Source organism: Anguilla rostrata, chromosome 7 (assembly GCF_018555375.3).
Source record: "Anguilla rostrata isolate EN2019 chromosome 7, ASM1855537v3, whole genome shotgun sequence".
Classification (NCBI taxonomy): Eukaryota; Metazoa; Chordata; class Actinopteri; order Anguilliformes; family Anguillidae; genus Anguilla; species Anguilla rostrata.
The window spans coordinates 4,663,538-4,679,492 of record NC_057939.1 but is presented as its reverse complement, the minus strand read 5'-3'; the positions used below and the strand labels follow the sequence as shown (position 1 = coordinate 4,679,492).

Here is a 15,955-nt window from a genome sequence, read left to right as displayed (position 1 = left end):
AGTGTTGCTACGATGAATGAAACTGAAATACAAGGGCGTGTCAGGTAACGGTTAGCATCTGACGTTGACCGTGCTTCCCCTCATTTCAAATGCGAAGAGCTTAGGGAACAAAAAAAAAACAGCACAAATTGCTTAGATACTCTGAAGCCCTCGAAAATGTCTAAATCTGCCAAATTCAACCCTGGTCCTTGGAGGTCTGCAGCGTCTGCAAACCACTCGTGATTCCACTAGTACTCCTGACAGAACCGACCTTGCTTCTCTTCATAGTTCTGAGCACATTAGTGGGTTTTTTGGCACTTTAAAGGGAAAAATGTTCTGTAATAAAGCCCTCCAGGGTCAGGAGTAGGGCTCTGCTGATCTGGATGGGACGGATCGAAGTTAGAATTTTCACAAGGGACCAATCCGTGAGGGAAAATGTGGTGTATTAAAGCCCTCCAGGGTCAGGAGTAGAGCTCTCCTGCCCTAAATCGACCCACCTAATTTGAATTTTCACACGGTACCACTCCATGGTACCAATCCCAAACATAGCCCTCTGTACACGCAGACTTTAATGGCATACTTCCAGGGACAGGTGAGTCCATTACTGGACAAGGGCTTGAGGGGGTACGTAAAAGGTTAAATGGGACAACACTTCTGATATCACCCTAAAAGCTGGCATGTTGCTGAGAGATTGCGATGCAGCCTTACTTAAATTTAAATAACCAGAGAGGAAGAGGCGAGTCATCCACCACCCGAACCAGGCAAGTGGGAACTGGAAATAGCCAGGGGGTGCCCCCCCCCCAAAGAAAATGGCATGAGAGTAGGGGGGGGGGGGGTGAATGAGAAGAAGGGGAATATGTTTTTATATCGTGAGTCCATGCAGTGCGTCTCAAAATTACAGCAGTTATTAATCAGGCTGGCAGTTTGTCAGGGATAAAAATTGGCTCATGTCACGGAGCAGTCACGGCGAAGTTGTTAAAAATCACGGAAAACTAAAAGGGGCAGAAATCATGGAGTGTTTAATAAAACTTCAGAATGCTGCTGGAAACACAGCATGCTCAAACTGCATTACTAAAATAAATAAAACAGGGTTAAGGCTGCGTCTGTTTTTATTTATTTAAAATGTTTGTTTTGGTAAAATACATTAAACTACTCATTTATTTCTTTTATTTAAAAAACTAAAATATTTTTTAAAAATCCTACTTGTTGATGGGGGCGCGGCTGCCCTGCACTGAATTTTGGGTAATTCCCTCAGTCCAAGTTTTGCGGACATATTGACTTACTAAGAGGGCCGATAGAGAGGAAAAAGGCCAGACAAGAGCACTTGTAAAAACGCTGTTCTGACAACAGCACAGCCCCAAAGCCCTCATGGACTTGCCGGGAACTCGCATTTGAGTCCTGAGTCCACAAGTCCAGACATTCAGCCCATTAAACACCTCCAGCACCCGGGCCTATTTTTATTTATTTTATTTTATTTTTTTTTCTTCTTGTGACTTGGATGTGACCTTCGGATGGCTAACTCTGCACCAGTCAGAAGCCAGATAAGGAGACATCACACCTCTCCCTAAAGCATACATCGCCCCCGCCAAAGGTGTTGGTGTTGAATTTACAGTGTTATGGAGAAGCATCGGGGTGCACAAAAAAGTGAAGCGGTGTTGGCTGTCTTTTTTGGCAAAGGGCAACTTTTTTAAAATTAAATGGATACAGCTCCATCATGGTATTTGTGCATCTTTTTTTCATTAGAGTCCACTAGCAGTACTCTGGTATGATATATCAAATATTATCATTGACTCAATCACATCTGGACATTGCGAAACCAATATTGCATTATGAAATACACCTCCGGTTATTACTGGTGCTACTCCTTATCTCGCGTTCGGCCTCGGTTATTATAAAGGACGTAAATATGGTTCTGCCAGAACATTTTATGGTCACATAGGGAATTTAAGCTCAAAGGTCCTTCGGGGTCAGGTGCAATCTGCTAGCTGCAGATATGCCAGCAGTGCAGTGCGTTCAATAAACGTGCAGTGGGACGGACTGCAAAAACACGACGACGCCAGAATTACTGCAGGAGTTTTAGAAGACGGGAGGAGCGATCTGCACTCTTACAAACTGACAGAAGGGGCTTCAGCGGACGGGTGGGCCTACAGATTCGACATGAGATCATGAGGAAAAAACTGAAAAAAGGGGGGGAGCCAAAGAAACATAACCTGTTAAATATTTACATGTTAAGTAAATAAATGTAAGATGAGCTGGAGGTCATTTCAAGGAGAAATGGCCTTAGGTGGATTTCAAAAGTATCAAGTTGTGGCCTTTGTCCACCGTCTCTTTGGTTTTGTTCCATTGGCTGTCACTTCCTGCCCAAGTCGCCTCGCGCCATCACTAAGACAAGCGAAATCGCTATATCTCATAGCCTTGCTCCAATAACCCAATGATTCCCAAGGAAGTCTTAACGCTTGCCGAAGACGAAAGTGGTAAAGAGACACTTATGGCCGCGTCGTTTCTGACGGGGGGGGGGGGGGGCGGAATGGGAGAGGGGGGGTGGTAACGCTCGCCAAAAGTGGAGGCTGCGGATCGATGAAGTCCTTCCAGGGACATAACAAATCAGCCGCCAGGGGAAGGATGATGATGGAAACGGGTTGGGGTGGGGGGGGTAATGGCGGTCGTTTAGGGCTGGCGGGGGCGAATGGGAGAATCGGTTTGTGTGATCTGCCCTATGAGAGGACCGCAGTCTTAACGGCCCCCAAGTTTCAGGAAATGGCTCCCAGTTCAGGCCAGCTCTGGGTGCTCATCTCCTAACTCAACATACACTGTATGACCGAAAGTATCAGGACACCCCTTGGCCTGGGGCTGTTTTACCATGGTTAGGGCCAGGCCCCTTAGTTCCAGTGAAAGGCTCATCTTATCGATAGCATACAAACAGCAAACAGTAACATCATAGATGATTCTGGAAGCAAATCCCAGCAGCAGTGCTCCAACGTTGAGCATAAAGTCTTCTTAGTAGAGTGGAGGTTGTTCTAGCATCGAAGGGTGGACCAACTCCATATTAATGCCCATAATTTTGGATGCTGGATGTCAGGTGTCCACATACTTTTGGCCATGTAGTGTATGAACAGCTTTCAGGCTCCGGTCCAGGGGTACTCAGTCTCATCCAGAAAGGCCTGGTGAGGGTTCAGGCTTCTTTCCAACCAACCAGGCACACACCCGAATCTATTAATCACACACCAGAGTTTCTGCTAAGCACCTTGATTAGTGGAATCAGGCGTGCTACTGCTTGGTTGGAACAAAAGCCTGCACCCACACCCTGGCCCTTTCTGGATTTGATTGAGGATGCCTTCTCTCGTCCTTGCAATGTTATTCTCGTAAACATACTGGTACCATGATGCAGCGTTGAGCCAGACCCTCCCCCAAGCTCGTTTTCATGTCTGGGTATTGCCGCACAACCTTTCTGTCCTTCTGACTCCAAACTTACAGTAAATATCCAGCTGCACGAGAGGAGCAAATATAAAACATTTACTGCAAATAAGTCCGACACGACGCTTTTAATGAGACGCGATTTGGACCGCAGCTCGTGAGAGTGGGTGGCTGCTCACACGCTGGGCCACAGATTTTACACCGCGCCCGGAGATCCCCCCAGACTGCACACCCTGGAGATGCCGGGGAGTGATTTGTGAAAAGAAATCATCTAATCATAACAATATTTTTTTTTAATAAAACAAAACAGAGAAAAAAGACAAAACACTGCTAACTTTCGTTAGCATTTCCCGCCATTGCACACACAGTGCGTTGTTAACGGCGAAGGCGCGAACGAACGGATTATTTACAGCCACCGAAAAGCCATTTCAGCCACACGCCGGCAGTGCGGTTTCCCCAAATCACGTACTGTAGATGGGAAGAAGACGGGGTCGACTCCGCGGAGGGATTTCTTATTGATCGGGCACAGCGGAGTCCACGCCGTACGCGTGAAGCGCGGAGAAGGAAAATACATCGCGCTCTAATGTCAGGCCGTTTCCTTCGGCGCGAGAACGAGACGCGACCGAGCCTCCCGTGGACAAAATGTCACATTAAAAACCGTGTAAATCAGCGTCTTGTTCGCTTGTGTGTTCAGCTGTGTTTTTATATTTTTTTTATCATCACGCTGAACTTTTACATCAAAGGCCCGCTGAGACAATAAAGGCCTTGAAGCAATCAGGTGCATCCCGTTTTCGTGTTTTTACATCGAAGGATGTAGAAAAAATCACGCCGTTAGTTTGTCTCGACGTGAAATTTTATCGTTTGTCTCCCGCGGTCCTCCTCTAGCTTTCCGGTCCTGCTTCAAAGGCCACGTCCCCCCCCCCGAATGTTCGAACATCAAATCTTTAATAATTACACGTGGAAGAAGGGCTTCGCGAAATGAAATGAGCGAGAAAGCATCGCCTCTCTCACGCCTAGAAGTGCTGCAGACGCCGGGACACGCCTGCAGGGCGCTGGCTACGAGCTGTCTCAGCGGAGACGGGCTTCACGCACGGAATAAATACAAACAGCTCAAAAAGCCGGACGCTGACCGAGCGAGGAGAGACAGCGTCGGCTCCTTAACATCGGAAACCTGCCGAATACAATAGCAGCTGCCCACAAACAGACGGGAGCTACGAGAGGAAAAGTAAAACAAATAGCCCCGACCAACTGAAAGCCTGATAGTGTGATGCAGTGTCTGAGCGTCGAGAGACGGTGCTGGTTCATTAATAATGGACGCCCAGGTCCCTATGACAACTGCCGTGGAGGGGTCCATTAGTCTGCCATAAAGGAGCTCATTACCTCACCTGCCCGAGCTCTCTAAGCAATCTACGGCACTGCGCAGGCAAAAAAAAACCTGCCCCCTTGCATTAATCACCGCGTCCTATTTCTCCAAACAATGCCACATGCGGTTTAAGATGGGCAGGAGACAGACCACGTCGCTGAGTGTAAACTTTACAGAGACTCGCATGATGTTTCGCCCTCTTCCGATGTTACGTGCTTCGTCTTTGGAAAGCTAGCATTGCATTTGCAAGTTTTTCTTTCCTCATTTACTTCCCATCATTGGTACCTGGGTGATGCTGAGGCAAACGCATTACAGATTAATTTCCAAAATGGCTTTCTCTCCCACTGTGGAAAGGGAAGCAAAATAACGTCTGAAAAGAATATAAAAATTACCATGATTTTCTCGTGGATTAGGATGATCCGCTTCTCTAAACAGTTATTTTATTGCTTTAAAGTGGTGTTATTTTGTAATCACTGTTCCAGCTGGTGTTCAGCTGAGATCTGTATTTTACTTCATCATACGCCATTCGACTGAGAGACAAATGTGAGAGACAATAATAAACTGATTCTGGAAAAACACAGCCGTGCTCTTTGCTTAAAAACATGTATGTTTCAAAGGGTTTAGCAAATAAAACTGAGATGCTCTGCTTCAAATGTTATTATTGGTCAGTTGAAGAAAGAGTTTATTTGTTGTTTCGGAAATGTCTGTGAGTGTGTCAGTGTGTTTATTGTGAAAAGACACATGCATGGTTTGATTACTAGCTATCTTTCAGCGTGGTTTGTTCAGGTATTGTTAATATCACTAATGTCAACTAAAACGTAAGCCTTTTTACAGCTATGCTTTTCTTAAGGTCTTCGGTTTTCCAAATGGTCCAAAAGGTCCCTCAATCATTCAAAATGAAAGCCAAAACTTTATTGTACTTTACTGCCTCTTAGCAGACATTCTTTTTCCAGACAAAACAAACACAACAGTGTGCTGAGGAAGAGGAAAGGGACTAAGTTCATACTGAGGATAACTGAAACTCCATCAACCCATCATGGTAGCGACAACAGTTCATTTAACTCCTAACTTATCACCGAGGGACAAAGCTCAACTTGACCATCAGTGTGAAATAAATTGAGGTGAGCCTCCCTGCGTGTCAGTAATTCATACTTATAAACCCCCTTTTTTTTGAGGTGTGCAAGTGAGTGTAAAGGGTTCTCTTGGATCTGAGGTGGAAGGCGCTCAGTAAATCCGGTTCAGCCATTCGACCGCAGCGCATTAACCTGCGATAAACCCAGCTGGGGCGGGAGATATTTCAAAGCTCCCAAACTCTGATACGTTCATTCACACCTCTATTATTTACTGTAGGGAGCTACATTTATTTCCATTTCATTTAGTACTACCGTTTGTTTCATTGTAAGATGTCTGAGGAGGCACATCTTTTTCAATCCCTTTCATCAAAATACAAAACAAAACAAATAATTAATTCAATCCAACAAGGAAAAAAGGCTAGCTTCAAAGGCTAGCTACGAATGTGGGCCGTTGGTCTCTGAGGCCTAAAACTTTGTTCTGTAGGCTGTTCTGTATCTCATTCAGAGAGGAATATAGAAAATAATGTCACTGTGAGGCAGTGAAAAATAAAAACATGAATTTGGTCCATAGAGTTTAGGCCAGTTACACATAAAGGGGTACTTCTTAAGTTCTTAAGTATGGTGAGTCAAATGACTGCAGTAGGAAAGATGGTGAGAAAGCACGTCATCATTGATTGGATCCGATTAAAGTCATGCTAACTTAGTGTAATGCAGAAATAATGAAGTACTATATAAAATTACTAAATTTTGAGTTCTGTGCCAAAGGTAGTTTCACCTTACATAAGTGGTTCTCATTTTGCTCTTGAGAACGACCAAATTACTTAAAATTCGCACCACAATTCTCTATCTTTTTTTTTCTACTGGCCTACAATAAAACTGAAATTTTTCATTCCACCCCAGGCAGGGAGTATCGAGGTGCCGGCCCAAATGACACCCTTGGGCGCTAAAACCGATCGCTGTCTCCGGTTGATTGTTGGGTTGTTTTCGGTGGAAAAGGCTAAAACCTCGGTGAAGTTCCTCCACAGATTGCCACATGCACTTCCGTGCCGTCGAAAGCACTAGAATCTTACTGAGAAGAGGGTAACACGCCCACCCGATGCGAGCAGGAAGCTTTAGCGGGAAAACGCAGGACGGTAGAAACGCTTCGGGAGAAAATGGGTGGAGAAATGTTTTCGTGGAGAGGCATCTATCTCCGTTCGCTATTACAGACATCGCACTGCAAGCCTCATCGTATAATTTTTCACCACTGCACATGCTGTTTGGCCACAAATGATTCCCCGCTGAAAACAAGGCTTCTGTAAGAAAGATGAAAAGCTGTACCCCACCACAGGGAAACACAACGGCTATGAAATATACTATAACTGCACATTTATAACTAGCTTTCCTGCCTGGGGGTGGGGGGGGGGGCACAAATAGGCTTTTGTCCTAGAGGAAACAGTGGTACGTTTTCTTCTGTATTTTCTGAGCCAGATTATGTTTAACTTTGCCATTTGCTCTTTAGTTATGTTTAGTTTTTTTTTAGTTTTGTTTTTTAAATGACCTCAAACATATTATTTGGCATTTGTATTATTGTATTCATGATATTTACTTTTTTTCCACCAATTTTAAATTGGTTTTCTGACGTTTTCAAAGGTACCGATGGCTTCAATTAGGGTTTAGGGCTCAAACTAGTGTTCAGCTAGGGTTAGGGTTAGGGTTAGGAAAACGGTAAGTCTGAGGGTTGAGGCAAGTTTACGGTTGTGTTCAGCAGCTTGAAGAAAGGTTAGGAGATGGGTTTGTTAATGATTTTGAATCAACCAAAAAAATTCTCTGGTAGCATGTGTAGTACCTATGACCATACCAAATGTGTAATAAATGCATATTTTTTTAGGGAAAAAAAGTTTTCCCTAATTTTACTTCAAAATGGGAGATGTGTATCGTGCCATCCTCGAGTTCTTACAAGCAGTACGAAACCACGTCGTGCTGTGTTAGTCTCTTCAAAGTGACTCTTGGTTCTCACACATAATGACACAACTTCATTTAAATATTAGCAGCTAACAGGCAGCTGACTAATTAGCTTCTGAATGCAGAGAACTTCATAATAGCCAATCAAGATAAAATGAGGCAAATTCTGTTCATTCAACTCTTTGTCCTGCTTCCTAAATTCAGACTCACAATAGCGGCAATTATCGTTGTTTTACATGCTCCTTCTTATTTTATTTTTTCCCATCTCTCAGTCTTCTGTAGGCACATCAAAGCTTCTTCTCGTGCCAAAACACTGATGCTATAGTTTTACAGTGTATTTGAAGTCCTTGATGAGATGACAAAAAGACAAAAAAAGCTAAAGCAACCACAACAACGTGTTTTATTCTTACATTAGGGCTTTGGTATGAATTTGCTTTGTTTGGTAAACATACATTTTGAGCTTTGGGTCTAACGGCAGTGTGATATACATACTGCCTAAGAGGACATATACATATAGCAACAAAAACTCCGCAACAAGGAATTCATACACTAGAAAGGGAGGGAGCCTTCCAGCACCCCCTGTTCCTTGGCAACAAGCTTCGAAATGGAAAAAAAATAAAAATTAAAAAAATATAATACAGCACAACAATAAATTTACCGTTCGCAATACAGTAGCGCCGAACGATAAGTTCTGTGTAGGAAACTGGAACCTTGTGTTTTTCATTTTTATTTTTTTTACCACAATGGCCCATGGTAGTCTCGGCCTGAGAGCCCGGACTTTAGAAGCAGAGGGGGGATGATGTCCCTCTAATCCAGGCTCCCCCGAGTCAATACTTCCCCAGAGGGGCTCCGCTGTCTTGTTGAGTTCGCCTGTCTCTCGTCTCCGAACTTCACTTCCCTCATTTTCTCTACCCCTGTCTCTTAAATTAACTGAGCCTATGTCCTGGTCTGGAGGATTAAACCAAATGACAAAAAATAAATAAATACCTACATGTATAAATAAACAGATTTGACATGAGTACAGTTTCAGCATTTGAGCCAGTGTATTTATCTTTGCGTTCCTTTATTTCATACATTCATTTATTTCTGTATTTATTCTGTATTTTCACAACCGTTTTTACGGTTTTATTTGTTTCTGTGTAATTTTTACACATCAGTTTCCAACATTATGAAATGTGTCAAATAAACATCACTATGTAGAAACGACTCTACAGGCATGTTTAACTGAAACTGATGGTAGTTATGGATTATAAAATGGTGACCGAATCTATAGCAACACAACAAATTGAATATCCGCACGCAGTGTAAGCTTGTCGATCGCAGAGACCCTGAAATCGGCTGACCCTGAAAAGAGACAGGTCGCGGGACGCAGGGGCTGGAGGATGAGTTAGAGATCACCCCTGCCATTTCAGTAAAAACACCGCATCAGTGAGGAGACACTGAACGGAGAGGAGCGCACTGCTGACGGGTAGAGGAGCTTTGGTTTACCCCGCTCATCGTCAACTTCCTGTAGCACAGCATCACCTACAAAATGGCCGTTCGGTTTGTACGTGCTGTTTTCTCACCACATAGTCACTTTCTCCCAGTTTAATATTCGCGTCGTGATATTTCTCCTTCACATTTCCCCCCCCCCCCCGGATAATCTATACTGAGGGACCGGTCAACCTGCACATTTCAATCAATAAGCCAGCACAGAGGCTTGGGATTTCGTCCAATGAGAAATGACAGTGGTGAGGCGGAAGCAGTCCCCTAGAACATCACAATGCTGCGATTAGTCTGAAAAGCGCATTATAATGGAAATGACTGCACGTACAATAACTGCCACAGCTGCAATGTGCTATTAATATGTAGATTACAGACATAACATGACGTCCACATTCAAACTGAATTAAAATCCTGTTTTTGCTGCCTATCGCTATGTAAATCATTTTACATCGTCATTCCATAAATTTATGCCACATTGACCTATGTGCAAATATCGTAGCATATAGACTGCGACGGATTTGAAAATATGCTCTCGAATAACCGCAGCAGATGATGGTGATGATGATGATGATGACTATGATGATGATGATTATGATGATAATGATAACGATCATGATTATTATTATTATAAGTTGTAGTTCTTGCCTCTGCTGTTATGCAATTGCCTGTATCCAGAGCAACTTACACCATGACAAAATACAAAAACACAAATATTGAAACAGCATAATACAGCCTATGAGCATTCAAGCAGCAACAATGCAGCACAGGGCCATATGTTTGAAATATATACATGCATTAAACGTAGATGTGGGCTGGAATAAGGTGCTGGAAGTACTGCATTATCTCAATATTGAAAAACTGCATACATGTAGACTCACACACTAAACAGTGTATGCACATGCATTGCAGGCACACACACACACACACACACACACACACACACACGGCCGAGTAAATCATTTTGTGTGTGTGTGTGTGTGTGTGTGTGTGTGACTGTGTGTGTGTGTGTGTGTGTGTGTGTGTGACTGTACTCGCTGGAGAAAGCCACAGTGTATCAGTGCCCATCATCCCATAATGAAGCCGGCCGTGAGCACTGAGCCGCCGCCGCCCTGGACGCGCTCGCCGGCGCGACGGACGGACGGACGCCGATCAGCGCTGACAATCTTCGGCGGGCCCGGGACGGAGGCGCAGACGAAGAGAAGGGGCGCCGCGCTAATCGCCGAATCTCGCGCCCGTCCCGACCGCTGACGGGCGGCCCTCGGGCGGCGCTCGGTGCGCTCGCTGCGCGGCAGGTGTGTCTGGCCTTTCGTGAGCGCCGCGGGCCGACGAGCGCGGGGGGACAATAGAGCAGGTGTGCGCTATCGTGCTAATCGTGCTAACCGCGGGGCGGCGGCTACGTTTCCAGAGCCGGTGCAGCTGGAGCCGGAGACCGCCGCTTTCGGCTCTGCTTCCTGAATGTGTGTTTTTTTTATTTATTAATTTTTTTAAATCCTCACTCTGATTAAGTGGCTAATTTGCTCTTGTGCTGCAGGCCCTCAACGTGATTTTTTTAAAGTTGCACTGCACTGAGGTTCAAGGTTATGTGGTGAAGTTAAGGGCTCGTTCTGGTTTTGAGCCCTTAGCCTTGACTTCCAGGCAGCTGCTTCCTGTGAGGCAAGTCCCGCCCCTTAAAGAGTATGATCCAATCACAGCAAACCCCGCCTGCATTCAAACGTCTTTTGTTTCCTGCAACGCTGTAAAACCCTTCTGCTAGGCCTCGCCACTTGGAGGTAAGTAGCCAAGCTTAGCCTCACTAAGATTACATAATTGACCAAAAGACAAGAATCAGAAATGGGTTGTTTTTGGTTCAAACTTTGTTTAAGAAAATATAACCCATGTGGGCGGGGTTTGCGGTGATTGGATCATACTCTTTGAGGGGTGGGACTTGCCTCACAGGAAGCAGCCGCTTTGGCAGTCAATGCTGAGGGCTCAGAAACACCAACGAGCCAGCCAATGGCGGACTGCGACCTGCTGTGAGGTCACTGAGAAGCCCGCTCTGGGGCCGGGACTGTGCGAGGAACCTTCCCCTTGTGCCGAGCAGATGCGCGCGATCACCTCTCCCACACGTCTCTTCACACTCCCACACACGACAGAAGGATCGAATCGTGTTAGAGGAGTGTTTCACCACCTACACCGGGATCCCTTGGGGCGGCTGGGTTTAAAACGGCTTCGGTTGATCACGTCAGCACGATAACACAATTACACGATTATAATTACAGTTGGCTGCCTGTTTGGAACAATTATTACACTATTTAGACCAATCAGTATGCTAAACAACAGTATGCCATTTTACTTCAAGTTTCCGAAACTTTCGACTTGAGAGTGTCAGTTCACAAGGCCAAAGTAACTGTCAGAAAAAGTAAACTGAACTTCTGAAGCAGTAAACTGAAATCTTTTTTTTTTTTTTAAGTCCACAGTGCTTCAGGAATTCTTTTGACAGGCACCAATTTCCATTCTCTCTGTCTCTAAGTGCCTATTCTCCACCACTTTCCCTAGCCCAGACACCAAATTGAGCATCAGCTGATTACGTCAAATCTGACTGGTGAACCATTACAGGCAAGGTCCCTGCCAACACAACCGTATAATTATATTTTCGACTTCAGTTTCGCCAACTGCCGTTTCTCTTTCAAAAACGAGGCCCCAGCGAATCAGGACTCCTGAAATGCGAGGGTCTTATCTTGGGCTGCCATTCGCGATTGGATAATAGAACCGCCCGTTTTCACATCCCTCTCTCTGATTGGCTGGATCGCAGAGGCCCTTGCTAATCTCACTCACCCGATAGGCCGCCCACGTCCATCTTCTTCAGGTTCTTGGCCTCCAGAATGACCACGGTCAGTTTGCCGGCGGTTGGCACGTAGCGCAGGGAGAAGCAGATGTCTCCGAGCTTCTCTTGCTGTAAAAAAAGGAAAAGCAGGAAGGAGGGGGAGGAGTTACAGCTTGAATGACAGGACAAGATCGACCGCACTGGTGGTGGAAAAGATGCCATATTTGATGCTCCCGTCCCCAAGAAGATCGCGCCCCTGAGCGCCAACACCTTACACAGCCACTCTCATCCACAGGGTGAGGACGCCATTGATGGCACTCACTACTACTTTTATTCACAGGCACATCCATTTTGGAAGATTATTTTGTATCATTTTAACATTTATTAATATTTATAAATGCTAATGTGGTGAGCGGGCAGTATGATTACAAAAAAGAGCATTGACAGGATTGAACAAACTACTCATGCACCCCACAGTAAAAGTCATTTTTGGTTTGGCATATATCATGAGTAAGCCAAACTGTGATATCTTATTCATATTACGCCCAAATAAAAAGGCTATATTCTCTAGTACACACTCTTCAAGTTCAGGCAAGCTGAATGCGAATGAACTGTTCTTTTAATGGCGCGCTTTCATTTAGCCTCTTTGAGAGATTGTAACTGATGTTTTTAATGAAAAAAAAAAAAAAACAAGATGTCATTTATCTATTCCAATTTGCAGGTGATTAAGCGTTGCCTTTGGTCACGTCCAACCAAAGGCCATCGCACATTACCAAGGCACTTATTTCATCTCCATGAATGAGTCAGAAAAGCAACGCTACCATTTCCGGGATAGCCAGCAAAATAAGCACATTTTCCTGGCTCTTGGCTGGACATTTGCCGAGTTTTCATTCAAATTCAGCTCTCTTACCTGGAATGATCTCCTTCTTGTGCATTAACCACCCGTCGTGAATACCAGACCAAGGACGTCAAGTGTGATTAAGCCCTACGCTGTGAATGTGTGATGTCATATGGTTCTGATTGGTAGCCAAGATGAAGTTCTTGCAGTGTGCGATTACGCAGTTTTGGCCCACACGATTAAAGATTAGTCATGAAAGAAATTAATGAAGAGAAAGATTCGAGTGTGCCGCTCAGTCGAGCACCCAGCATTGACTGTGCGTATGTTTCCTTCTTTTAGTAATGAAAGAAAACCTTAATATCAGTCATACTAGTGGTCAAAATGATTGTTATTGACGTAGAATTAGTCAAGAAACGTGTATCTGGCAACAAATAATAATAATAATAATAATAATAATAATAATAATAATAATAATGGCTGGTTCAAATCAGGGCGGCACGGGTAGAACTCTCACTTCACAGCAAGGAGGTTCTGGGTTCGAATCTGACCTGGGCCCTCCAGGTACTCCTGTTTCCTCCCACAGTCCAAAGACATGCAGGTAGGTTAATTGGAGACTCTAAATTTCCCATTGGTATGCGCTACTGTACCTACAGTAAAGTGCAGCATTACTGAATCAACGGCTGCCATTCTCTGATATACTGATACACAGCTGAAGGCTGGTTAGGTGGGAATGGCTGGTATAAGGATGGGGACCAGGGTGCGGTTAGAAGCTGTTAATAGTGGTGATTCAGCAGGGGACATTCTGACGAGACGGAAATACTGCGCTCTCGGAGATGCTATCTTTAGGACAGTGGAGGGCAGTACAGTATATTTATTAGGACACGTTCGCAGATTATTCTCAAGCAGCACTGCATGTGTGTTTAAGCCAGCAGGAGCAAAATCGATTTAAGAATACATATTACACAACATTAAAGCATGCTTAATGGAACAAGTTTTCATCTTTGTGTTCATTGACACTAGTGATTGAAAATATGTGTTTTTAACAGCTTCATGTTTGCATGCAAGAAGCTTCCTGGCCACGTGCTTCTCACAGTTACTTTAGATAATTTAAATCAGACTCTCTGGCTCAGTGTCATCATTAAAGATTCAGTTCCGAGCCAGTTGTCACAAAGAGTACAGGGCAGGGACCCCAGCATCATGTCCAAACACCCCTCCGAAAGTCGATTAGACCGGTCCGCGTTCCGCTAAGCGCGTGGCTGTAAAAATCGCGAAACGCGTTCTCCGCTAACCTCCCCTGCGGCAGGACGAGAGATTCATGAATAAAATAACGCACGGGACAGACCGTCGTCCTTGAACTGCGCCGAGCGGGCTGGAGAGGGCGGTTAATCAGAGGTTAAAGCCATTTCCATTCCCCCGCCTCGCTGTCACCCGAAGAGATTATTTCCCAGTCTAACTTATCTACGTAGTCAGGTGACACGGGATGTGAAGAGCAAGGGAGCAGGTATCGAGTCTGCTGTGTGCGACTGTCTCCGTCCTGATTTTCAATCTGTTTGATAAGGGGGGAGCTATTTCAGGCTTCACACATCCAGTAGAATGCTGCCTGGGAAAGAAAATAAATAAATAAACTAAAAATGACAGGAGGGGAAATATTCTAATCATGTTTATCACATGACTCCCAAAGAAGACTGGATTTTTATCAAAATCAGTCAGTATATTGACAAGCGGCTGATTTCAGGGGGTTCAAATGTGCTGCTTTGGCTTCCTGTTATCAGAGGCACAATATGACATCGTGCCGATCACAAAATGCTTTATGCGCTTGCTTATTATGCGTGGAGTGTCGGGAAAGCTCGACAACCATCCGACTATTTCCGTCACACCGATTTAAATCAAACAAGGGGAACATCTTCCTACCGTACCGCTAGACGCAAAGGATCAAACCAGGTTTGACAACTCATTTCAACGAGTTCAGAGCAGCGATCGACTGCGGATTCTTTTTTAACGATGCGTCCCATATCGATAGGATAGGGAACCGTTTAAACACAGCGAGGTCAGCTGGGGAAAGGAAATTTTACGGAGCAAGGGACGGAAGCCGGTGCCGTCTGTTCGTTTTAATCTGCCATCATAGAACATCTGCAGATGTTTGGAGCGTTAATTATAATCTCCACACAAAAAAACAAAAAAACAAAAAAAACAAGCCCATTGCAGCAGATGTTGAATAAGGAAGGCACGGCGCTGATCCGGTAAGCGTTTAGCTCCAATTGCGAGCCGGCGGCCCCCTCTTATCTCTCCGTTTCCCCTCCGTGCCCCTGGCCCTTCATCTTCCCGCAGCGCTCTTCGGTAATTGAGAGCGCGGGACCGTCATTATTGGAAGCGGACGACATGCGGCAAGGGTTTTAAATACGCGCTCCCCTGTGCTGGATACGCTCACGGCGAGGCTTTTGCTAGCGCCGTTCGCTAAAAAAACGTTAGCAATTCCCGGTGTTGGTAAAATAATATAAAAAAAGGTCAATTCCCCTACTTCTATTTCACTCACTACGTATAAGTCAATGACTTACAGTAACATAATCTATAGCAATGAATCATAATCCATTTCTATCCAGACACTGTTCAGTGTAACAAACGAGCCCCCCCTGGCTCTGTAGCTGGAACACACCGAGCTAATTCCTACCAGAGTATTCACTGAGTATAATTCATAACTGCCGAACAATGGCTGGGTGGTAGGGAGACCAATTAGCAGGCCTCACTAAATTCGTTAAGGTTTGAGACTGCGTGGTTTAATTAAAGTAACAATTTGCCTTTGGGAGGACACCAAAAGGGAGTGGTGTCCCACTGCAGGATCATGCTCCCAAAATGAAAGAGGAAGTGTGAATTTGGGATAACACACTTTGTTTTCATCCTGCTATTTTCAGTTGTTAATTAAACGAAAAATAACGGTACTGAAAAGCCATCTTGATATTGGGCACGAAGAACTGTTCTTTGAAAAATTAACAGCATGTCTATGCAACTTGGGGCCGAGACTAATTCTGTTTTCCGAAAATAAAGCCAATATCTATAAA

General features: G+C 44.7%; 1 protein-coding gene across 5 annotated transcripts in view; it reads right to left on the bottom strand.

The window, feature by feature from the left end:
* syt1a (synaptotagmin Ia) overlaps positions 1–15,955 on the bottom strand; it is a 183,212-nt gene that overhangs the window by 13,602 nt on the left and 153,655 nt on the right. For all 5 annotated transcript variants that reach the window (XM_064342439.1, XM_064342442.1, XM_064342438.1 and 2 more), the window contains one exon: positions 12,073–12,190. In XM_064342439.1, the coding sequence (XP_064198509.1) occupies positions 12,073–12,190 (118 nt within the window). The remainder of the gene's footprint in view (positions 1–12,072; positions 12,191–15,955) is intronic.